Source organism: Podarcis vaucheri, assembly GCF_965113315.1.
Source record: "Podarcis vaucheri genome assembly, chromosome: 17".
NCBI classification, from domain to species: domain Eukaryota; kingdom Metazoa; phylum Chordata; class Lepidosauria; order Squamata; family Lacertidae; genus Podarcis; species Podarcis vaucheri.
In genome coordinates this window covers 41,729,117-41,754,320 of record NC_138755.1, presented here as the reverse complement: position 1 = coordinate 41,754,320, position 25,204 = coordinate 41,729,117, and the positions used below count along the sequence as shown (strand labels likewise).

The window sequence follows — 25,204 nt, the reverse complement described above, 5'->3', positions numbered from 1 at the left end:
CGAGAAATATGGCAAGTCCCACTACATTCATTGGGGCTTATCCTCATGCAACTCAGTGGGATTTACTTCCAGGTGAGCCTTCATAGGTGTGGTCTGTTTCCTGGCATATGGAGCTAAGGGATGCAACCCTCCTGATTTAGTCACATGTAAACCACAGCTGTAGACTTTTGTTCATAAAGGAGCCACGAAGTCGCTTGTCTTGGGGTGGGGGCGTGAAGGTTCAACATTTTTCAAATGCTGGCTGAGGTGCAAAGGTGCTTCTTGCAGATAGCAGGAAGGAAACAGAATGATGTGTGGTGGGTCGATCCTTTAGGAAACGAGGTAATAATTTAGAATAAAAGGCGCAGCCCGCATTATAAGACGGGATGCGGAGCAATCTTACATGGCTGGCTGACAGCTGGAAGGCCTCTTCATAGTGTGCTGCCTCTGAAGGTGTTGCAAGATATCAGACGGGGGAACCTCTGGAAATGGTGGCGCTCCTGGGTGGCAAAATAAAATGAAAACCCACGAGAGTTTTTACACTAATTAAATGAAAACATTCATTTAAATCCAGATGAGACATGAGATGGGCTCTCATATGTGGTTTTTCTTTTAGTTGGAAGCAGCTAAGACAAAATGCAGTAAGGTTTCGTGTGGGGTGTTTTAATTTGACCATCCTTGATACAGAATCATACGGTTGGAAGGGGCCATGAGGGCTGTCTAGTCCAACCCCCTGCAATGTAGGAATATTTTGCCCGAAGTGGCTTCATGACCCTGAGGTTAAGAGCATCATGCTCTGCCAACCGAGCTATCCACTTCCAAAGCCTGCTTAAACTAAAAACTCAGTTGCAGCTTTGACCAGAGGATCTCACGCTCTTATCTAACACAATTACTCAAGCACATTTTTAAAGTAAACATGATTAGGATTGCAGGCTCTTCTCAGGATTGCTTTCCTCTACTTACCTAATGTTTTTTCCTTTTTTATTAAATTTGCTTAGTAACATAACATTATTATATATATTCTATAAAACAAAGAATACAGAACAAAATTCATTCATACTACAATGCCTAACTACATAACATTAATATATATGGTTTCTGAAAAAAAGGCTTACATAACAAAATCAATTCAAAATACCTTCCGATTTACTTCCCCCCCTTTCCCCCCCTTCCCACTCCAGCCCTCCCAGCCCCCCAGTCAGGCCTTCCTTCTTCATATCTTTATCCATGTACACAGTCTGTTCATTCGAGCTTGTATGTTAGGGTTGGCTTCCCCTCTTTCTATCTAGTTCCTGTAAAATGCCCATTTATTTGTGATTCTTTGGCATTTATTCTCTACTTACCTAATGTGATCATCTCATATAGTAAGATTCCAAAGGACCATCTGCCATAAAACAAAACGACAAAAGTAAAAGAGAAAAACGAAAAGGGTTAACAGAAGAGGTCACTTCATTCCTTCCACTGAGAGCTGCGGGGAAAGTACCTTAAAGTTAGTCTGGGCCCTACCAAATTCAAGGAGCCAGCAACTTCAGCAAGCACCAGGGGAGTCCTGATGGGTGTACATTGGAAAAGTTCAACTCTTTGCAAGCTAGGAGGAGCTGTTGCTGAACCACAGCGATAGTCAATGTGAGACCCTGGCATCCTGAGTGATGAGGACCTGATGATATGGGTAACAAAAATATCATACCTAATAAAATCCTTAAGAGAACAACAGCAGCAGCAGCAGCAGCACAGAGGATGTGGCATCATAACATTATTGGATTGTTTTGCTGGAGTGTGTCAAAGTGACTCGTGTCAGGTTGCACCACCGTAAGTGATGGAAAAGGTTTAAAAACTCTATTCCAGTTACTGATCAATGTAAGAGGACATTCAGAATTTCATTCGTGCAATCGTTCATACTCTTATTCGTTCACTCAAACACCTTCTCACCTTCACACACGCTCACTTTTGGCTGAAGATAACACCATCCTTAAACTATGGCACTGGTTGGATAATGGAACTTTATTCCAAAATGCTAGGAAGTTTATGAAGCCATTTTGGAAACTAGGTGAACAGGAACAAGCCAAATGTTCAATTCAATTAGCATAGGAAGAACCAAGGATTCTTATTCTAATTAATCTGATTGATTGCCTTCTCAGTACACTCGTAATATTAAGCTTATGCCATTTTCAATCTGTGTTACATTAGTGTATTGCATTTTCCTTTATGTTACTATGTCTTTCTTCAAAGTTCATGATACTAAATTAATTTTGTAGAAAATATTATTCTCTGAAGGAAGCAATGTGTATCAATAAAACAACTGATTTGTTTCAGCCTTGAGTCTCCAGAGGGGTGGCTGTGTAGCAAAAAGCACTGACCAAACTTACACCCAACAGTGCAGTTGAGTAACCCAGTATTATTGTTTGGGCTGAAGCAGTCAAATTACCAGCTGGAAATACGCCTACATCTGTTGAAAAATAGGCAGGCGTACTCTGGCAAACCTTTGACCAAAAAGCCTAGCTTATGAGATATCTGAATGGACCCGTACATGTCTGACTTGATGTTGGGTGGTTTCTTCATAAGTCGCTCTGGAGCCTGCCACTTGAGTGGAACGGTTTGTGTGATGGAGCTGGGACCGCAGGTGTGGCCTCTGTATGCCAGTCCCAGTCTGCAGAGCTTCACAGTAAATGCATTGCCAATCAGGACATTCCTGGCTGCCACATCACCATGAAATAGTTTCTTCCCCTGAAGAAAATCCTGGAAAATTTAGAAATGATCTGTTGTCAGCTGCTACATTGAGAGCACCTCTCCCTGTTTTAACATGAAGTATGCATCAACACTTACATCTAGATTTGGCAAGTCCTATCAGATAACTGGGCGGAAACAGAAAAAGTTTTAGGGACGCGGGTGGCGCTGTGGGTAAAACCTCAGTGCCTAGGACTTGCCGATCGTATGGTCGGCGGTTCGAATCCCCACGGCGGGGTGAGCTCCCGTCGTTCGGTCCCAGCTCCTGCCCACCTAGCAGTTCGAAAGCACCCTTAAGTGCAAGTAGATAAATGGGACCCCTTTATAGCGGGAAGGTAAACGGCGTTTCTGTGTGCCGTGCTGGTGCTGGCTTGCCAGAGCAGCTTCGTCATGCTGGCCACGTGACCCGGAAGTGTCTCCGGACAGAGCTGGCCCCCGGCCTCTTAAGGGAGATGGGCGCGCAACCCCAGAGTCGGACACGACTGGCCCGTACGGGCAGGGGTACCTTTACCTTTTATCAGATATTCAGCACACACAATCAAATTAGGTTTTAGAACAGGAAATCAGTTATCTTGGGGTGGGGAGAAGGTTTGGTTAGTATTTTCCTAGTTTCATACAGTATTTATCTCTTGCAAGGCTGTGCTTTCCTAGCTGTAGGCATGAAATTGTTTCATACAGTATTTATCCTTTGCAATGCAGCAGCACCCAGAGGTTTTCTTCCAGTTGTGTTAGGAATATAGGAATCTCCTTGGACCAATGGTCCATCTGCTCAGCACTGTCTCCTTGCTGTCAGCGACTCTTCAGGAGACAGGAATGTGTATTTCCCAGCCCTTCCCAGACATGCCAGGTATTGAACCTAGAAACTTTGCACGCAGATCATGTGCTCTGTCACGAAGTTGCAGCCTCCCCTAGCATTGTTACATCGGCAAGCGTGGGTCCAAGCTTCAAAGACTTTAGTAGGCATTTTATTTTATTAAGTTTATAATTTTCATTTATTACATATAAACATTTCAACAACAACAAAAATAAACAATTCTCACATATCAAACCTTGACTTCCCTTCCCTTCTTCCAGCAGTTCCATGAATTTACCCTCTTTTTTTCTTCTTCTGCATATCCCAATTAACTATTTATTTTTTCCTCATATATGTTTTAGAAACTGCAAGTCTTTACAATAATAATGCTAATGTCTTAAGTTGTTTACAATTTATTTGCAAATATTCAATAAACGATTTCCATTCCTTAATAAAAAGTTTGTTGTCTTGATTTCTTATTCTTCCGGTAAGTTTAGCCAATACATAGTCCATTTAGTAGACATTTTATATCTCTTGTGAACCAAACAAATTACCTAGAGTGGGTGTTACTCTCATGCTCTGAAAGAAGCTAGTTGTGGGTGGGGCTGGGCTTAATTAATAAACTTACCAGAGCTGATGCAATTTGTTGTCCAATTTTATAGACCTGTCTCTCTGTAAGATCAAGCGGCAATCCGTCCATGGTCACCACATCCTAGCAAGACAGAAACAGGGGGTTTGATACACACTCACTACTTCCCCAGGTAGTGAGATGGGAGGGACAAGGCTACCAGATTCTTTCCTTTGGAAAAGGGGCAGTAGTGTCTTTCACGTCAGAAGGTCACCTGGAGGGAAGTGCTCATTCAGGCCTGAGAGAGCAGCAGGGAAGATGGCTGACCCTAAACTGGAGATGGACTGGGAGGGCACCCAGGGAAAAGGGAACGATGGCCTTGCATAGGCAGCCCTGTGTCTCCACAGGTAGCCACACATGAATAGGAGTGCACCTGGAAACAGATGGGTGTCTAAAGTTCTAAGTACAACCTACAACTCCAAACTGTTTCTGTACTCATCCTTCTTAACCAAAAAGTGTCACATTCCCCAAATTGCTATAGTTATTGCACTCCCAGCTACAGTATAACGTTCCCAGATCCTCAGCAGAATGGTAGCTTTAAAATATACTAATTTTTGCACACGTCCACTCCAGATATTGGTTGCACAGATTTTAGCTCAATTGTTTACTGTACTACTATATATCTATTCCCATGGTCCTTATAGTTAGGTAAAGGTAAAGGGACCCCTGACCGTTAGGTCCAGTCGTGAATGACTCTGGGGTTGCAGCGCTCATCTCGCTTTATTGGCCAAGGGAGCTGGCGTACAGCTTCTGGGTCATGTGGCCAGCATGACTAAGCCACTTCTGGCGAACCAGAGCAGCGCACGGAAACACCGTTTACCTTCCCGCCGGAGCGGTACCTATTTATCTACTTGCACTTTGACGTGCTTTCGAACTGCTAGGTTGGCAGGAGCAGGGACCGAGCAACGGGGAGCTCACCCCGTCATGGGGATTCGAACCGTTGACCTTCTGATCGGCAAGCCCTAGGCTCTGTGGTTTAACCCACAGCGCCACCCGCATCCCTCTTTATAGTTAGGTAGTTATTTATTATTGTTAGTTGCACCACAGTTTCCGAACAGTGAGAACTTTTAGGGTTCCAGATTGTACCTTGGTGTAAGCTTACCAGATTTTTTTTCAATGAATCCAGGGACACTTTTCAACTTTTCAATGGGTTTTGTATGGGGACTGATTTGTAAATCCGGGGACTGTACCCGGGAAACGGGGACATCTGGTAACCTTACCTTGGGGTGCTTTCCTTGGACTGAATGTAACTGTGATGCCACACTTACTTACACATCTATAGAGGCTAAGCTCAAGATGAAAAGTTCACAGCATTAGATCTCCAGTGGATCCTGTTCTCCCATTAAGGTTCCTTAGTACTCACAGAGAACAAGTCAAACCTCCTGTGTGTTTTATAGATTCACCTGTCTATTGTTCTCTTTTAAACATATACACACACCTTGGTGATATCATTTCCAGCCAGGGAAGGGGAGAGGAAAGACATGCCCACTTCCAAAAGAATCTCTGGTCATGAACTCCTTTGGCAGCAGTTCACCTGTACGTATTACAATATATTGGAGACCGATCAGATCTAGCTAGGCACAGCCTTTCTTCAGACTTACCCTGCGGCAGGTCCAAAGGAAGTTCAAAAGATTTCCATTGGAAGCATCCTCCAATATCATGTAAAGAGGCATCTGGTGCACACAACACCCGATTAACTTAACGATGTTTTCGTGATTACCAAGAAACTGATAAAACTTAATCCTTTCCATAAAATCTTTAATCTCATGGGAGCTGGCAGACTCTGAAAGGGAAGTTAAAAATGAGTGAGAGACGCTGGTATGACTCTCTTAATCAGGGGTCAGCAAACTTTTTCAGCAGGGGGCCACTCCACTGTCCCTCAAACCTTGGGGGGTGGGGTGGACTATATTTTGGAAAAAAATAAATGAACGAATTCCTATGCCCCACAAATAACCCAGAGACGCATTTTAAATAAAAGGACACATTCTGATCAAAAACATGCTGATTCCCAGACCATCCGCGGGCCGGATTTAGAAGGCGATTGGGCCGGATCCGGCCCTTGGACCTTAGTTTGCCTACCCGTGATTCTCCTTTGGGAAGGTAAGAAGAAAGAAAGGAAAGACTACTCTGGTTCAGAGAGGCCCCAGAATGTTCTGATGTTCTGCCAGAATTGAGTTGTTTTAGCAGATGTTAACACCTAAAATATCTCAGGCATCTTGACCAGAGCAGAGCTATTATCTTAAGCTCCACCGAGAAGCAGAAAACAGATGGAGTCTCATTTTCTTCTTGCTTCTAAATTCCACACACACACACCCAGCTAGGTCTCATACACGAAAGAATAGGAACCATTTTTGTGCTAGAACTGAAGAGAAAGATCTTCAGAGGCTCTAGCACTGGTCTCTGAGCCTGGATGGAAATTAAAACAGCTTGCAACAGCAACACACACACACACACACACACACACACACACACACACACAGACTTTGCAGAACAGCATAGCTAAACACCACATCACGTATGTTAAACCCTCTGCAGGGGTGGCCAACTCCCAAGAGACTGCAATCTACTTTCAGAATTAAAATCTGGCAGTGATCTACCCCCGTTTTTTAAGGAGTTCAGCTCAAACTTGTTGAGTTTTTTTGGGGAGGAGAGCCCTGTTTTGGGGGGGTTAAGGTGCAGGCTTCTTGGGGAGGGGAGGAAGGCAAGGGAAGTTGGGGTTAAGTCACAAAAACATAGCTATGGCTGAAAACAGCCACACAGAGGGAGCTCCGTCTTCCCTTCCTGAGTTCAAACAACAACGGAGGGCGGGACGAGGGGGCAGATTTACCAATGCAGAGGAAAGGGAGTCAGAGATCGACCGCGATCTACCAAAAGATCGCAGGGATCTGCCAGTAGATCGCAATCGACCTGTTGGACATCCCTGCAGAGGGTTTTGCAGTGTTCTCTGCAGTTGCAGATGCAGGACTGAACAGAAGGTATGGATTCTACACTATCAAAGCACCAATGTTACTTCTTTGTCTAGAGTAGACAGGTCTTGCCAGTTCAGTGCAAAGCTCCCACAATAAGACAGAGGCACACAAATAAACGAAAAGTTAAAATTTCCAGCCCTGCATGAAGCTGGATGGCATTCGCATTACCTTTCAAGGCCTTCAGTAAGACTGGCTGAGTTTTCCCAGGGTTGCTGGTCTTCAGCTCTGCTCTGTAGATTCCCCCAAAGCTGCCATTTCTTATAAGCTTCAGTGACTCCCAGGATATTCTCTCATGTGGAATCTCCAGCTCCTTGAAGGTTAAGGCTGCAGTTTTAAGCAAGGAACTCCTGGTTGTCTCATTTAATTGGATGGTAGTATGTTCTGATATTCTGACCGTTTTCCCTGGGCTTTTCTTCTTTTCTGATACTGGGGCATGACCTGTTAGCAAATGTAAAACTTGTGGCAAAACACGGAGTAGGTATTTCCCACTTGCCACCCCTTACATTTTAGTTTTAGCCATGTACTCTCTAACCCTCTGTTCTGGGAAATATCTTAAAATTTCAAGGACTGGCAGAAATGACCGGCAGAATCCGAGACCAGGGAAGAGAGACAGCGGAAGAAGACTGGAAGAAATTTAAGGACTATCTTAGGAAACATTGTAAAATTATTGAATGTTAGAATGACGTGGGTTTAGAAATTATGTGGTTTCTAGCTGTAATGATTAAGTAAAAAGAAAAGAAAGTCTAAAAATTTAAATGGATAATAAGGGAGAGGATTTGCTGAATTAATAATTGGAAATTGGAATACAGAAAGGGGAGGTATGAGGAAGTCGGGGAAGTAAGTTACAAGAAAATAAGGGATTGAAATTATACTTGTTTTTGTTTCTTTGTTTGTTTGTATTAATGTCTTGTTTGTTATTATATAATTTGTGAAACTTCAATAAAAATCTTTTAAAAAATAAAATAAAACAGGATTTCAAAAAGACAGATGTTCTTGCAACACAAATAGCCAATATAAAACATTGGCTCTTTTTATTTATCAATAGAAAATTGTTGTTTAAAGAACGCCCCAAAATAATGCATGGCATGCGGCAATGGAACTACCGCCACATCCCCAGTTGGTGATTCAGATGCATTCTAGATCAGGCTTCTTCAACCTCGGCGCTCCAGATGTTTTGAGACTACAGTTCCCATCACCTCTGACCACTGGTTCTGCTAGCTAGGGATCATGGGAGTTGTAGGCCAAAACATCTGGAGGGCCGAGGTTCAGGAAGCCTGGTCTAGATTAACATCATGGTGGAAGAGAACTATGGAAGCTATGTTAAGGCAGCACCGCAACATGAACAGGACTCTAAGTGAGAAGGTGGCATGTTCTCAGATCTGTAGGGGTGTTTCAGGTCTTAGGGTATGACTTGAAAATTCAAGACCTTCGTCACCTCAAGGTCCTCAGAGAAAGTACTGTATAGTTGTTTCCCAGCAACTGGTAATCAGAGGAGCACAGCGCACGATCCTGGAAGTGGCATATAGCCATCATGACTACCCCTCCAAGTTTCTTTTCCTGGCACCTGGCAATTTTGACAGCTGTCCTTACCTTCTTCTCTGGACTCTGGAGAATCCTGTTGCTTTGCCTTCATGCTCTGGTAATGGAGCCAAAGGATGACACTTAAGATAATGACAAATACCCCTATCAAGAGGACTGGTACAATGATTACTTCAGTCTGATTCTCTCGTACAACTGTCAATGGAAATAGCAAATGATAATAAAGTTATAATAGCTGGTGTTCATCTGGCTCATCACAAGCAGGTGTGTAGCGCAAGAGTTATTCAAGCTGTTCTCTCACTCTCTGCAACAAAAGCATCTCTCACAAGGACAGAAATGACAGGCCAAACGATCTATCAAGTTAAGATTATTCTGGCTTCTCAGACTGCAGCATAGTCACGATAACTTGTGAACATCTTGACCTTGAACATGTTAAAAACAAAACACTTACTTGCTGTAAAGACCTGTGCCTAAAGATAATTTTCAGCTCAAAAGCTTGCGATCTTTTAGAAATGGTGGAAGGGCCATTAAATAAAATGACATTTAATTTATTCCACATTCCATTTTCTGGAAGCCACATGCCCTTGACTCCCCAGGGTCCCAATCCACCAGAATTGCTTTTGGGTTTACTGACTTTAGACTTCACATACAGTACTGTACATAATTAGTGGGAAACCACAAAATTATAGTACTTCTTTGTTATCCATAGCCATGTATGGTTTTTGACTTGTGGAAAGGGCCAGGGAGCATCTCTCTGATGCTCTTCCTACGCTCTCTTCTCTGCTTTGAATGTAGCTATTATTATTGGTTTGCCAAGGGGATTGCTTATGAATATATGGTTTAAAATAAACAAATTACAGTTACGCATTCTACTTGGTTGTACATATTGAGCTTAGCTGAAACAGTTAAGGGAAGACACAATGCAGGCTAGCACATAAGAAGATGAGAACACGTAAGAACGTTAAGAAGAGCCCGGCTGGATCACACCAAAGGCCCATCTTGCAAGATCGTTTTGATTAAGGAAGGCTGATAGAATTGTCCAACTAAGCCAGAAAACATTTTCTATAAACTATTGATTTGCTGCAGCTCAGCATGCGCGATCTTTCCAGATATAGAGTGCACTAAAAGAGAGAAAGTCGTTTTCATTCTTACCACACAGTTCATCATTCTTCTGACAGTCCAGCAGCGTGCGTGAAAGCCTCCTTATTTCTCCGGCCATGTTTGGTCAAATTTGGCCTGCTCTTCATCAGTTGCTGGAGTCCACTACACAAATATAAAGGGTTAAGCAAAAAATGAAAACAAATATATTTTACTGGTGCAAAGCTTTTGAAATTCCAGCAGTGGACATAGGAAAAATACAGATTTCATTGGCATATACAAAAAAGAGAGAGTACTATGAATTTAGAAATGAAAATTCAAGTTCATTCACATGAGCACTTAAGAAATTGAGTAACAGTACTGTCTAGACTTGAGAGTCCCATGGACTGCAAGAAGATCAAACCTCTCCATTCTGAAGGAAATCAGCCCTGAGTGCTCACTGGAAGGACAGATCATGAAGCTGAGGCTCCAGTACTTTGGCCACCTCATGAGAAGAGAAGACTCCCTGGAAAAGACCCTGATGTTGGGGAAGATGGAGGGCGCAAGGAGAAGGGGACAACAGAGGATGAGATGGTGGGACAGTGTTCTCGAAGCTACGAACATGAGTTTGACCAAACTGCGGGAGGCAGTGGAAGACAGGAGTGCCTGGCGTGCTCTGGTCCAGGGGGTCACAAAGAGTTGGACACGACTAAACGACTAAACAACAACAATGACTAAACGACTAAACAACAACTATACAATTATATAGAAACTGATCAAACAATAGCAACTTGCAGTGCCTAATTAGTACAGCCTACAAAAAGCTAGTTGCTCTACTTCAATGACCATTTTGAATAAGGACCTAAATTTAGTTGAAATTTGGTTAGATACAGCAAATGTTCCAGACCAGGGCTAGGGTACATTTGGCCCTCCAGATATTGCTGAACTACAACTCCCATCAGCCCAAGCAAACATGGCCAGTGGCCAGGGTAATGGGAGTTTGAAGGGTTTGAAAACAATTCTGTTACTAGGAATTATCCTTAGCTGTCTAAATGTGCAATGTAAGAAGGATTTGTTGTGACAACTATTAATCAAGATACAAGAAAAGGGAGGAGGAGGAGGTCATAGAAAGAAGGTAATGAAAGTGGAGAATTTGAAAATGATGGTTTTATTTTTTCTTTTTCTGTTTTGTCCTTTTTCTTTGTAATTTTTTTTTAAAAAATTCTTTTTTCAAAAAATATCATTTTAAAAAAATAAGAAATAAATGTGCAAGGTAAGACCCTTGTGTATGGATCTGTGCTATGCTCTATATGGATCAGCTGTCATTTTGTAATAGTGGTATCTTTCATTTTAGCATGATCGCAAAAATGGAAAGACGGAGGTATTGCAGCTGTTTTACTTTTTCATGTTAGTGGTATTTGCTGCCCCCCTCCTCAAACCCTCAACAAGTCTGAGCTGCCCCTTTTAAAAAAGCTCTACAGCTTTGAGTTGCCCCCCCCAAATTGGGGGCACTGGGTGAATTTTTGCACCCCAGTGCTGCATATGCTAAAGACGGCCCTGCTATGCCCTGAATCATTTATATATTACCTCCCTGATAATAGAGATTTTTTGGTTTTGAAATCTTTTATTATATTTATTTTCAATTACATTTTCATACTCACCGACATGATGATCATACTCACCGACATGATGAAAATACTAACACTCTGGTATCCATGCAATACTCCTACTCTCATTCCAGTAATCATTACCTGGCCTCATTTAACACATTGACACTCATTTAACACTTAAGGCTTTACAATAGTTTCTCTTACACTGGCCTCTGAAACTAACCTGACCATAATAATTTCCCCCTTTAAAAAAATGTTTAATAGAATGTTTAATCTCACAGTGGGACTGCTTTTGCTTACAGAACAATGGGTAAGTAGAAAGTAGAAAGCCTACATTTTTTGGGAGTGGTTCCTATGTCAGTAAACAGCCAAAGTCAGATAAGGGAAGTCAATAAAGTATCGTTCCAAAGCTTTTGAACTCACCCTGTGAACAAACAAGCTAAATAAATCTGCCACATCACAAAGTCACACCCACCCCACCACATGAGACAGACACATGCAGTTGTATGCTTGAACAGCTATGTGTAGGCAGTGCACATGTGTACAAAAATGAGGCATGTAGAAGGGTCAAACATGCGAAGAAGGAAATAGATGGTGGAAGAGAGGACTCCCTGGAAAAGACCCTGATGTTGGGAAAGATGGAGGGCACAAGGAGAAGGGGACGACAGAGAATGAGATGGTTGGATGGTGTTCTTGAAGCCACTAGCATGAGTTTGATCAAACTGCGGGAGGCAGTGGAGGACAGAAGTGCCTGGCGTGCTCTGGTCCATGGGGTCACGAAGAGTCGGACACGACTAAACGACTAAACAACAACAACAACAACATGGCACAAAAGTAATTCTTAAAACATTTACCCTAGCAAGGTGGGGAGTTTTCAGGCTGCAAAATGTCTTGTGACAGAAGCAAAACAAACACAAGATGCAAAGACTTAATTGTTGACTATGAAAGCAGTATCTTTCACACTTGTCTGTTCTTGGGGGGCAGAACACAAGAGGAGCATTCTTGGAACAGATCAGAAGTCCACATGCAACGGGGCGCAGAAACATCAGCCTCCCTCCCTGCTCATCTCCTTCCATGCCACTGAAAAGTGCCACCCCCAAGTAGCCAATGAGATCCACCTGCCATGAATGTTCCTAATTACATTTATCTCAAGTTATCTAGGCCCTGAGCTGATAGTGAACCCCATGAATTATTTGTGGGAGTAAAAAAAAGTTGGGCTGACCTTGCTGGAAAATCGAAAATTGTAGTTGACTTGACAGTCTCTCCTTGCCTATGAAACCCCCTTCTGCCTTCACCAATGGCTTGGCTAGATGGGCAGGTGTGTGCTTTCAGGAGCCACTAGCCTGAAGGTGCTGTGAGTGCTTTCAGGCCATGGAGTCCAACTCTTCCTGTCCATTTCCAGGCTGGCAAGGAGTGCACTCTGGCACTCGTCATGGTGTCCTGTTGTGCCAGAAGCGGTTTAGTCATGCTCGCCACATAACCCTGAAAGCTGTCTGTGGACAAACGCCGACTCCGACTCCCTCAGCCTAAAAGTTAGATGAGCGCCGCAACCCCATAGTTGCCTTTGACTGGACTTAACCGTCCAGAGGTCCTTTACCATACACACACACACACACACACACACACACACACTGCACCTTTCCCCTGATGGGACTTACAGCGGCTTACAAATAAAAACAAGGATCACTAATAACCATTAAAAAACAACTAAACATTAATGAATTACAACTGTTGTTTCGGTTTATAGACTTTAAAAGCTCCTTCACAAGGAGACTTGGGTGGTTCTGTTTTTTGTTTTTGCTTATATTATTGAGTAACTTCGGTTAAGTACTATGTAAACTGAGGTGCTATATAAACAACAAATGATCTAAAAAATGAACTTCAAAAACATGTTGACTGGACTGAGTTTGTTGTGCCCCTGATATCTTGCAGGCCCTCAGACCCAATTCTAAAGGTCCTCCTATTCCTCCCCCTCCTTATTTAAAGTCTGTGAGATTGCACAATCCACATATTCATCAGAAGAGTCTCTTTGTTTCACATAATAGTGCAAAAATAACCTCAGAACTATTTTTACAAGCATTTTTTGAAAAGTCAAGTCAAGTTTATGTGCATCTTTTCTGAAGAGGCATTCAAAGTGGGTTCACAACAATAACATTGAGTTCGTGACAAAGAGTAATGCAGTTTTTTAAAAAGGACAGATCCTAGGATGACTGAAGCAAACCATAATGGCTAGAATGGCCCAGCTGTACCAGAATAATCTAAGATAAGCAGACAGAAGCCAGATAAAAACACATGAAGTAAAAAGAAACATCACTGCAAATGAGGTAGATAAAGGCAAATGCTGAACTACAAGCATGATGCTAAGCTCTTTGTGCATCGCAGACAAACACAACAGCCACCTGTGAACTGCATGGTGACAAAAGCAGAGTTCATTGTCTCCATGCTACATTGTTCCTAATATAGGAGTTACCATCTGCTTCGCCACCAAATATTTGTGCATGCAAGCTGCATCTACAGACTTTTGACGATTTCATATATCCAGTGTAAAGATATATGAAATACATTATTTTTTATCCATCTAATGCCATTTCAAGATAGAAAACAAATAATGACTAAACATTACTTTGACACTTCAAAATGATGCAAATGAAAACATTTTAAACAGGAATAATAATGACTTTCGCCGTGTTTCCAAGTTATTAGGTATAAAATAAACAAACGGTATTCACAGTCTAATCTGTAATCCGTCCATGGTTAACATTTGCATGCACACGTGCGCGCGCGCACACACACACACACACACACACACACCCCTTCCCAAATGGTAAAAGAGATGAATTTATTGACAATTAAGAAGAATCTGTGATTGCATAAATGCATTAAAAAGAGCTGTGAACATTAATCACAGAAAAACAGAAGAAATTTCTAATCCTTAAAAGGTGGGATGTATAAACCTACCCATAAAGTAATCAAAGTAATGGTTTACAGTTCTATATCCAGAATAGTTTCAACGATTAAAGTCAATATTACCAAAAAAAACTTCTAAAGGGAAGTTTTTGAAAGTTATGCAATAGAATCAGAAGCATTCATCCAAAGACCTGTAGTCAATCCAGTTTACTAGTTTATTATTAATTAAAACTTCCACCATTTGCAAAGTGATCTGTTATATCTCAGGCCGGTTTCTGCTAAGCTAATTATCAGCATATGTGATACAATAAAACAGTTCTATGAAGGAAAGCAATTTAGTGCTGATTTAGAGGTGATGTTTTCAAAAAAAGCCCTTACCAAGGTAGGCGCTGCACTTGGCGGTAAGAGATCTGAAAAGCTCTTATCTATGCGCTGGCCCGGGTGCGTGCAACTTTTGCGCATCAATATTCTATTGCCCAAGTACTCACAGCAACACTTCCTCATATTTTTATCTAGATACTATATAAACATTCTCCATTCACCAACGTCCCCTGAGCATGAACAGACGCAAGTGGATAGGGCAAGGCTGAGTTGATCTCTTGGCTGAACTGCTATATATGTGCTTGAATGTTTGTTTTAAAAGACGAAGGCTTGGATCTACCCCAGAAGGACACTGACTACACCTTTGGCAAACTTACCTGTGTAGACAAGAACTTTCCCATTCTGAATGCTCTAATGCTTTTGTTTGAACATGCCCATCTATTGTGGATTAGGAGAAAATGTAACGCGGTTTCAAGAGCAGACCTTTACTCACAGCAGGTGAGCGCAAGAACTTCCTTCTCACAGTTTCATATACAGTACCAGTTTGAAAAGTTGCCTACTCTAGGCTGCAACTCCAGGGCGCAACCACATATGTTTCTGTAGATGATGACAGCAGCAATTACTGTATTCTAAATCAACTGAGAAGAAAGCTAGCAGCTTAAGCGCTAGGAATAATTCCCTAGATTATCTAAGCCGTTTGGCAATGGAAGACGCTGCCCAGTGAAGTGTTCCAATTTCCTTCAAGGGTTTCATGTAAAACCTGCTCAACATGCCTCTCTTATTTACTCCCTTTGAGGCTAATTCACTTTGCAACCACTGCTTGAAGCTATTCTTTCTCGGATACCAATACTAACACTTAAAATAATAGTCTGCAAGATTGAGAAAACAGAAACCACACAGCAAAACTTCGAAGGTATTACAAAGCTTGTCAGAATTCATCAATACCTTGAGAACTGGAACAAATGATTGATTATGTGTCATTAACCTAGCAACTACCCCTTTCCCCCCTGCCACTGCAGGATTTTCTGATTTCTCTAACCTTCTGTCTCGCAGCCTGTCCAAGGCTATGATTACTGAGTTATGTTTCTGGGTCCAGAAGTTCTCTGCTGGTGATACATGCCATTCTGACTCATTACTCTTCATTACTCATTCAGTTCTTTTGAACTCTGTCCTCGAATGGGATCATGCTATTTTATTTGTATCATAGGTTATGCATTGGTTAAGCCAGTATTTCAGGTTCCTGCCAACACGCACAACTAGGAAAAAAGTATATTGCTCCGGCAGAGCAGTCTCTCTTATTCTGGGGAAGTCAGAAGTTTCTCAATTACAAAAGATAAACCTGGCAGAAACATGGGATGATAGCAAAGGCAGTTGATCTTTTCTAGTCTCCCAGGATACAACTGCACTCTGCAAAGAAAACATGGGTTCCCCAGGTCCATGTTTCCTTTGGAATATTGATATAGGGGAGGCATTTGCAAAAGAGAATCAGAAGGTAGAGTTACTTAAATCTGCTTATTCTGCCTGAGAATTCTTCCTGTCATATGTCCTGATCATTTTTTATTTTTTATTTAATAAACAGAGATAGCAAGAAATCTGGTTCAGGGTGAAGCCAATTGGTGCAGAGTGCAGTGAAATGGAATTTACAAACAAGAATTGGTCCCTCATGCAAACTGCTTCCCTTTCATTTTGTGACATTCTGGTTTAGAATCATGTTCAAATACTTGGCATAAATCCACAATCTACCCCCAACGGGCCCAAAGAACATTTTATACCAAATTTATTCTTTCTGATGAGAAAAGGTCTCATTGGAGAGGCTGAGCACAAGCGATGGCTAGAGGCCGCCCAGCCTTCCTCCGAAGCAACACTCCATCCCAGTGCCTCCTTCACACATCTCTGATAAAGTTTCTCAGTCCTTACCGCAAATCCTATTCTTCTTATATTTAGAATCCTGAGGGCTCCCTCCACAACGTTGTCCATCGGCACATCCCTTCTTCATTCATCATCGCAGAGCAAGATCCCGGAACAAAGAGCCTTTCTCGATCCTGACTTAAAGATTCTTGTTCCACCGCAAGGCTAGAAGTCATTTCCTCAGCCACATCGATTAGCATATCATACCCCTATGAACAGGTTATGCAGGTGTGCAGCAACATATTTGGTCAGCTACGTAGTTAGGAGGCGGCAGTGGCTGCTTTGCAGCAGGAAATGGTGCCCTCTGCTGTATGTGGCACGAAAGGAAGAAGGGATGAGGAGGGAAGACAAAAACCAGGCAGCTCAGGTTATCAAAGCTTCAAATTGTGATGAATCTGTGGTGTAAGACACCCTGAATTCAGGATTAAGTTAGTGTTAGAACTGAATTAAAGTTGGAATGTTAGAACCAGGAAATAAGCAGACTCCTGCGTTTTTACAATAGACCCAAGTGGTATGGTGGACTCACTGATAAGCCTCTGTCTCCAACTTTGCGGGTGTGGGGAATTCTACTTTTTGAAATACGGCAACCCTACTTCCTCCCTCCTTCAGGGGATAAAAGCCAAGGGTTTAGTCTAACGGGTTAGAGTTTAGAATGGCAGTTAGGAGTTAAGGAACAGTTACTAAGCAGTGGGCTGGAGAGAAAGTAAAAAAAAGCAGAAAGTCTGTTTTGAATCCAGTGCTGTGGCTATGGGAGAGGCCAGTCCCTCTTGGAAAGTGATGCTGGACAGCCCTCCATTGGACTGCATATATGTGTAAATAAACCACGTATCATAAAGACACCACAGACTCCACTGTGCCTCATTATTCCAAAAGGAAGCACATACCCTGGTAAGCGTGCTTAGTATCCCTTGATTCTCACACTGCTGTGGAGATTGGGTTGGCGTGTAACAATATTATTAAAGTTAATGAATGCAAGGAACAGAAACAGTTGACGGAGAGGAGACGCTTGAAGGGCTGGGGTGGCCTTGCTTCCTAGGTTTCTTCCTCTGCTGCAAATTGATGGAATGGTTGTCCCCAGATTACATCTGATGGAGGAAGCGTTCCTTCTCATGGAAAGCAATCTAACAGCTACTGGGCAACACAATGCCACACACCCATTTAAAAATTAAAAAAAGAGTTGCAAATGACCTGTGAATCTGCTGGCCCCCTGAAGTCCCCAGGGTGCTGCCATGAGTGCCTGCCGGGCTAGTTGCTCGCCTCTCCCCCAAATTACCATTTGTTGTTGTTGTTTACTTGTGTCCGCCTCTTCGTGACCCCCTGGACCAGAGCACGCCAGGCCCTCCTGTCTTCCACTGCCTCTAGCAGTTTGGTCAAACTCATGCTGGTAGCTTCAAGAACACATCCAACCATCTCATTCTCTGTCGTCCCCTTCTCCTTGTGCCCTCCATCTTTCCCAACATCAGGGTCTTTTCCAGGGAGTCTTCTCTTCTCATGAGGTGGCCAAAGTCTTGGAGTCTCAGCTTCAGGATCTGTCCTTCCAGTGAGCACTCAGGGCTGATTTCCTTCAGAATGGAGAGGTTGGATCTTCTTGCAGTCCATGGGACTCTCAAGAGTCTCCTCCAGCACCAGAATTCAAAAGCATCCATTCTTCGGCGATCAGCCTTCTTGATGGTCCAGCTCTCACTTCCATACATCACGACGGGGAAAACCATAGCTTTAACTATACAGACCTTTGTTGGCAAGGTGATGTCTCTGCTTTTTAAGACGCTGTCTAGGTTTGTCATCGCCTTTCTCCCAAGAAGCAGGCGCCTTTTAATTTCACCATCTGCAGTGATCATGTAGCCCAAGAAAGTAAAATCTCTCACTGCCTCCATTTCTTCCCCTTCTATTTGCCAGGAGGTGATGGGACCAGTGGCCACGATCTTCGTTTTTTTTTGATGTTGAGCTTCAGGCCATATTTTGCGCTCTCCTCTTTCACCCTCATTAAATGGTTCTTTAATTCCTCCTCACTTTCTGCCATCAAGGTCGTGTCATCTGCGTATCTGAGGTTGTATATATATATACAGACGAATAAATGCACGTATCGCAGAACACAAGAATGCCGTCAAAAAAGAAGAGAAAACTTCCTCTCTTTTCCAACACATGAAAGAAACAGGACACGAAATTAATTTTGCAGATTCCAAATTGCTCTTTAACATGGAACATCACCACAAGAGAATAATCATGGAAGCCATCGAGATAGAGAAACACCCTCACAACATGAACAAGCGTGACGACACGTCCCGCCTGCCAGACATCTGGAAATTAGCCCTCCCCACAAAAACCGACACCAGAACCAGAGGCACACAGAACGCCGTCACCAATCAACCACACCAGACCCAAACCCAGACCCTCTCCACAGACATATTACAGACTCCATCCAGTAGCCAAACTATAGTGGCACCTCCGGATGCTGCACCCCCCTGCAATCCCTACACAGATCTGGCTGGCACAAGGCACAAAACCACAGCTCGCCCCTATACACGAAGCCAAGCCAGAGCACAACTAAATGCAGCACAGCCATCTTCTCAGAAAAACTCTTCACAAGCTCAAGAGGTCAAGACACAAAAGCTTTAGCAACTAATCTACACTTAATGACCCACCCAGTGGTATTCAGAATATCACTCATGAAATCACTCAAGATATCCCTCAAGTAATTAAGGAACAAAAGAAGAAAAGGCACACTAATCTAGGAACTTCCTCTCTGCCCAGAACGTTGGAGGCTATACACCACACCCCTCAACAGTATTTATAGGAACTCAAACACCAGATTCTGCTCTGTTCCAGTAACAAGAAGCCGAAAGCACCAGCCTGAAGATGACGAGTGAGACCTCGTCGAAACGTCGCCCAGACACCCCGACTCTTACACGGGAAGACACCCGAAGACACCAAAACCTGCATTCCTGTACCCGTGAAAATCTACGAAAGCAAATATATATATATATATATATATATATATATATATATATATATATATATTTGCTTTCGTATATGACCATATTAAAATGGCTCCTGCCCCTTCTCCAGGCCTCCTTTCCTTCCCCCGCCCCCGTCCATTCTAACTGGGCAGCGCTAGGCGGCCTTGGGATTGGCCGGAAGGGAGAAGGGCCAGTGGTGGCTGAGCTGCGCCCAGGTTTGTGTAGCTGTCTGCTGAAGGGGGAAGGTAGGAAAGTGGGGGGATGCGGCCTTGGGGGGTTGGATGAAGGGGCTGCTTGGGGCCTTGGGGAAAGAGAGAGAGGGCCGTCGGAAGAAGGATGAGGAGAAAGGAAAGGGACGGCCTGTGTTGGTTGTCCACTTCCGTATTGTGAAGTAGGGGAAAATAGGATGGGTTACACATTTTCATCTCCCATGCTGGGGCGATTAATTGATCAATTAATTACATTTTTATAGCGCCCTTTCCCCGAAGATCCCAGGCCGGTGGGCAACGGAAAAATACAAAATAAACAATAAAAACCAACCCAATATAGCTTGGTCAGTTGGCCCAAGGCCTGGATGGAGAGAAAGTGAAATCGATGTTGGTGAAGGCCGCAGGCGAGTCTCCCTGGGGAGAGCAGCCCCCAAGCGGGGCCACCACAGAAAAGGCCTGGCTGTGTGGGGCTGCCCTCTGGGGAGGGAGGCCTGGCGAAACCTGAGGGGACATAAAATAGAAAATGCTTCTGAGCCTTCCCTCTCCTCTCCACTTCTCTGCGGTACGGTGTCCCAGTAAACCAGGCCCTGTGATATTTGGGTGGTATATCAATTCTTATAATAATAATAATAATAATAATAATAATAATAATAATAATAATAATAATATGGTATGCTGAGGAGGGAAAGCACAACCACCGCAGGGGTAAGGTCTGGTTACTCCTGACAAGCCCCAGCTGCTCCCCACAATGTATTTCCTCTATTTTTCCTCTAAATAAGGTCTTGAAATTATATTTGTTGCTTTTTTTTGTTATTTTCGTTTGTGTTTGTGTGTATTGTTATGTTTGTTATAATTTGTAAAACCTTAATAAATATTTATATATATATAAAAACAACAATGTATTTCCTCTAGAAGAAGCAGTGTAAAATGCTTTGAGGTGTTTTTTTGCTTTTTTAAATCAAGTGGTGTATAATTTTTTATGGAAATTAAATTATTATTATAGGAAATAAGCAGCTATCATCTGAAGGCAGCCCTGTTTAGGGAAGTTTTTACTATTTAATGCTGCATTGTGTTTAACACTTGACTGGAAGCCGCCCAGAGTGGCTGGATGGGCCGGGTAGAAATAATAAATTATTATTATTATTATTGTTATTATTATTATTATTATTGGAAATAAAATATGTATCAAGGGTGGGAAGGGGCTTAGAGACAATGACAGTAGAGACTTTAAAAAGACTGGGAACCGTTTATGCTGTATTTACAGAAACGTCGTAAAGAACTGGACTCATTAATAGGGTAACACTTGCAATTAAGAAAACAAAGGTAAAAGTTAAGAAATAACAACTTGGAAATTAAGCAGAAGTAGCAAATATTCAAATACCCGGTAGGGGAAGTTGAGGGAAGTCATGGGGGGGGGTATTTGGATCTTTAATTATTTTTATTTTATATGATAAATGTGTGAAATATTAAATTGTAAAGCTAATATACCTCCCTCTCCCCAGCCAGTCTTTCAATAATAATAATAATAATTATTATCATCATCTGATATTATCATCATCGAGTGTACTTGTATGCCACTTTCCCACAGAATCGTGCTCAAAGTGGAGTACAACATGCCGGATGAACAGCATTGAAATATAACAATTCAAAAATAATAGGATGAACACTTAAAAATAATCAGCATCGCTGAACCAATTCGGAAGTGTAATTATGGGATGGGATGAAGGGCCGGAGTGGAGATAGGGGCTTAGGGAGAGAACAGTTGGTAGTTTTACCAGATGCAATACTGACTGTGCAAAAGACAACGGAAATTGGCTGTTGAGAAGCACTTTTTAGAGTGTTCAAAGCACTCCACAATTTTCCCAGTCCTTAAAAAAAAATCCTGGAGGGCAAGTATATTTGTCCCTGTATTATAGATGCAGGAGATGAAGTGGAAAGTGGCAAATCCAAAGTCCCATAGCGAGTTCAGAGCTGAAGTTCAAGCCATGGACTCCTTGAATGATCGCTCCGTTTCCGAAACCAGCTGTATTTATTATTTTATTTCAAATATTCATATCTTGCCCTTTCACAATATTAAACAAAATCCATCCTATGGTTTTAAAGATGGGATCATTCAGGTTTTTTGTAGAGTATTGTGAATGTGTTAGGTAATATGGTTCCCTCTCTGGTCGTCTTCCCTTGAAGTGTTTCCAAAAGGAAAGTTTTCTCCAGAACCTGCTGTTCTTGCAGAGATCCCTTATCTGTACATTAGAGCTTTTATGAGGAACCTTTTGAATCTACCGTGAAACTTTCAGCTTTTCAGCTTTTGTTTTGGATGGCCATAATTCCCTGGCCCTCATCCAACAATGGCTCTCTGCCACCTCTCTGCCTGATGCAGGCACTATTTTTGGCAAGATTTCACTTCCACAAGCATAGTATAAAACAAAAACAGTTTGAGATCTGGAGTTTCTGAAGTTAAGCATTTAAATTATTGTCAGCATGATCTTCTTCAAAGTGATTTAGTGTCTATCTTTTCTAGCCCTGATAGATGAATTTATTGTTTAAGCTAGGGTGCCTAACTGGCACTGTAGCCAAAAATTCAAGTATGCACTTAAAATATATTCTCTTTGGCACTTGGGGACTACTTACTAGGGATGCTTGTTTGTTTGCTTGTGACTAATATACTTATTTGATTTTATTCTACATTTACTGTGGTAATTGAGGTTTTCTTTTCCCATGTGCCCACTATTGCACAGCTGTCAAGAGGTATAATTTTGCAATCTGAAGTGTTAGAAGTTAAGTGTTTTGATCTTTACTTTGACACATAAGAAGTGCTCTGATTTTCAGAAGTATTGAATCAATCATTTAAGTTCATTTTCTCTAAACATACTTGTAGCCCCCCCCCCCCGCAAGTATTAATTATTTTATATCCATTCATCCAAAATTCATTGGGGTGTTTTGCAGTCTTTTTTTGGGGGGGGGGAAAGGGTGAAAATTACAATTTTCTGATTTTGGTCCAGTTGTATAAAGTGTTTACTCAGTCACAACAACCATGGGAAGGACCCTGCAGACCCTATTCTGGCTTCTGCAGCGGGGTGGAACTATTGGACCCAATCCATAGACTGTGCATCTCACCAGCAGCATTTAGTTCCTCCTCATACTCAAATCTTTTGATATGCAATGTTCATTATAATAACTTGTAACTTTTAAGAACAAAAGATGAGCTCATCTGGTCTAGCCCGAGACCCCTGGGTACAGACAGAGTGGTATATAAATTCTAATTCTAATAATAATAATAATAATAATAATAATAATGGCATCCTGTTATCAACCACTGAGAACTGGTGCCTGAGTTTGCTTGTTTTCCTACTCCCTGTTGAAGCCTGTGAGCTGGGACTGTCTACTTACTGTTCTTACTGGCCTTCACCTACAGTAAGCGGCTCTGGGACACTTTGCCTGAAGATCAGGGTAGAAATGCTTAAAATATACAAAACGTTCTCTTCTATACCATGCAATTATTAAAAGAGTGTAAGAACATTCTGTGTGCTTTAAACTTCGGTTTCACAAAGTTGTACTGCCACTCATCGCTTCCTTCTTCCCTGTTAGATGGCCAAATGTGAACCCTGTGAAAGAAATTACGACAACATGGTAAAAATGCTTGAGGATCTGAACAGGGATTTAGAGAAGCTCCTGGAAGACATGGAAAAACTATCAGGTGTGGTACTATTCCTGCAGAGGATTTATGTGTTGCTAATTCTATCCCCCTGAGCCACCAAGGGAGAAATTAGTGTACAATGCTCATCCAGGATCCATTAAATCTGATGTGAGGGTCTGATGCTCATCCACATCTGAGTATAACTAATCAATACATGCAATTAAGAGCTGAATAAGTTCTGTAGTGTCAGGACAGGAACATGCTAAACTGCTTGGGCATATGTCCGTAGAAACTGTAGATTACTTATACAGTTGCTACTGTATAAGAACTATTCATTAGAAAAATTGCTAATTTAAGCACCTTTAAGTATGCTCTCTATTTCTTTCCACAAAGCATTGATTTTTCAGGTCTCACAGAACAGACAATAACAAAACCCCAACGTAACAATTATCCCTTTCAAGATGCTACCATTCTTTTGAATGCTGAGTTCCTAACTATAAGAATAACCAATGGACAGAATTTCTTGTTTTTATAGTATCCTGTCAAATATGACAAGAAAGATTTTCCTGGTAGAATATAATAAATTAGAGCTAAATTACACATTGATTTTTGTGAACATAGATTTGAACCTGCAGGGAGAAGAGCAGTGTGAGGGTGGGTTTCAAACATGGAACTGGGTGGAGAGAAGATTTAAATCTTATCCACCACTTCTCTTCTCTCAGGTTACTTTCTAAAGAGGTTTTTCAGTTCAAGGACAGGTTGTCAAACTACTATAGACTTCAAATGGATTCTTTTTTTAAAAAACAACCCTGGAATCTTTGTAGAGAGGATTGCAACGGCACAAAGAAAGTCAAATACTGATCGAGCCTCTTGGATAATTAAACAATGCCTCAGAACTTAATCTAGGTTTTGATGTGAGACAATATTTGCAGGAGTTCTATTACAGATTCATTCAAACATTTCCACTAATTAGTACATACTTAAAAAAAAACCCTATTCTCAGCCAGATTGGATAAAAACGGCAAGCTAGCTGTCATAAATAGCATTAGGTTGTTCTGCCACCATGGTCTAGTTAACTCGAAAAATAACATTTAAATTACTGAATGTGCCCTATAACAGCGATTCTCAAACTTGGCTGAGATTTGCTGCACAGGTGGGTAGGGGTGATGAAAAGTGTGTGTTGTGGGGGGTTAAGATCGCAATGCAAACAGAGCCATCCTCCCGCCATCTGGGAGGATCTTCATTAGTCTATATTTTTTTGTGGGCAGGGGGAAGGACAGCTGCTTTTGCTATCATTGCAGTCTGATTTGGGAAAACTCGCTGATTTGTTTTAATAATTCCCTATGCACATTTTTTTTTTTGGGGGGGGGAGATATTCTGTTGCTTTTCTAATGCAAGTGTTGGATGAGTGGCCCCACCCCACAGATATGCACACCCAGAAGCAGCATGTCATTCTTCCCTGAGGGTCAGTGATGTTGTGGAAAGCTGTCAATGAGTAAACTAGTTAGTTATTGCAGTGAGTGCAGCACTGGTTTGAAACTTAAAAGTGTATTTGAAGAGGTATTTAGTCTCAGAGCTGGCGACTCTTCCGTTTTGTTATCAGTTTCATCTTTTCCTTCTCATCCATGCCACTGCAACAAATCTCATCAAATTAGTGACTCTGCATTTTGCACCCTGTCCCAGTGCAGGCTACATGGATGGCTTATGATATGGTGGTGATGCGTGCTAACCCAGACTTGGCCAACTCTATGAGACGACTGGAAGATGCTTTTCTCACCTGTAAGGAAGAAATGGAGAAGAACTGGCAAGAAATGTTGAAGGAAACGAAGGGTGCTGAACAAAAGCAAGAATGAATGGCTTCTAAACTCCCGGTGGAAATGCAAGCCTTGGAAGAGTTGATCTTGACCAATCACTTGGTTCAGTGGTTATTTTAAAATTCATTTTAAAGA

General features: G+C 42.0%; 2 protein-coding genes across 9 annotated transcripts in view; one reads left to right on the top strand and one right to left on the bottom strand.

Moving 5' to 3' along the window:
* Positions 1–17,735, bottom strand: part of STYK1 (serine/threonine/tyrosine kinase 1) — a 22,320-nt gene extending 4,585 nt beyond the window's left edge. The window contains exons 1-9 of one of the 5 annotated variants that reach the window (XM_082206114.1): positions 17,340–17,735; positions 9,785–9,895; positions 8,684–8,827; positions 7,262–7,531; positions 5,726–5,907; positions 4,125–4,208; positions 2,507–2,715; positions 1,323–1,363; positions 383–479 (exon numbers count right to left, since the gene is read on the bottom strand). In XM_082206114.1, the coding sequence (XP_082062240.1) occupies positions 383–479; positions 1,323–1,363; positions 2,507–2,715; positions 4,125–4,208; positions 5,726–5,907; positions 7,262–7,531; positions 8,684–8,827; positions 9,785–9,851 (1,094 nt within the window). In that variant the 5' untranslated portion in view covers positions 9,852–9,895; positions 17,340–17,735. Of the gene's footprint in view, positions 1–382; positions 480–1,322; positions 1,364–2,506; positions 2,716–4,124; positions 4,209–5,725; positions 5,908–7,261; positions 7,532–8,683; positions 8,828–9,784; positions 9,896–12,541; positions 12,690–16,464; positions 16,683–17,339 lie in introns of those variants that run through there. The other 4 variants (XM_082206117.1, XM_082206116.1, XM_082206113.1 and 1 more) reach the window with 4 other exon arrangements.
* Positions 14,947–25,204, top strand: SYCE3 (synaptonemal complex central element protein 3). 4 transcript variants are annotated; one of them, XM_082206169.1, is made up of 3 exons: positions 14,947–15,045; positions 23,207–23,315; positions 24,939–25,204. In XM_082206169.1, exons 1-3 carry the CDS (start codon positions 14,962–14,964, stop codon positions 25,106–25,108), a joined length of 363 nt encoding a protein of 120 aa, XP_082062295.1. In that variant the 5' UTR covers positions 14,947–14,961; the 3' UTR covers positions 25,109–25,204. The 4 variants fall into 4 exon arrangements, with proteins under 4 accessions (XP_082062295.1, XP_082062296.1, XP_082062298.1 ...); XM_082206170.1 differs by lacking the exon at positions 14,947–15,045 and adding an exon at positions 19,523–19,657; XM_082206172.1 differs by lacking the exon at positions 14,947–15,045 and adding an exon at positions 19,553–19,627.

What these genes read in the sequence shown, in the direction of transcription:
- SYCE3 (XM_082206169.1), top strand. Translation starts at nt 14,962, where the DNA reads ATGCTTTTGTTTGAACATGCCCATCTATTGTGGATTAGGAGAAAATGT. An exon ending in CAGACCTTTACTCACAGCAG is followed by an intron (nt 15,046 to 23,206) that starts GTGAGCGCAAGA and finishes CTTCCCTGTTAG; the next exon opens with ATGGCCAAATGTGAACCCTG. An exon ending in AGACATGGAAAAACTATCAG is followed by an intron (nt 23,316 to 24,938) that starts GTGTGGTACTAT and finishes ACCCTGTCCCAG; the next exon opens with TGCAGGCTACATGGATGGCT.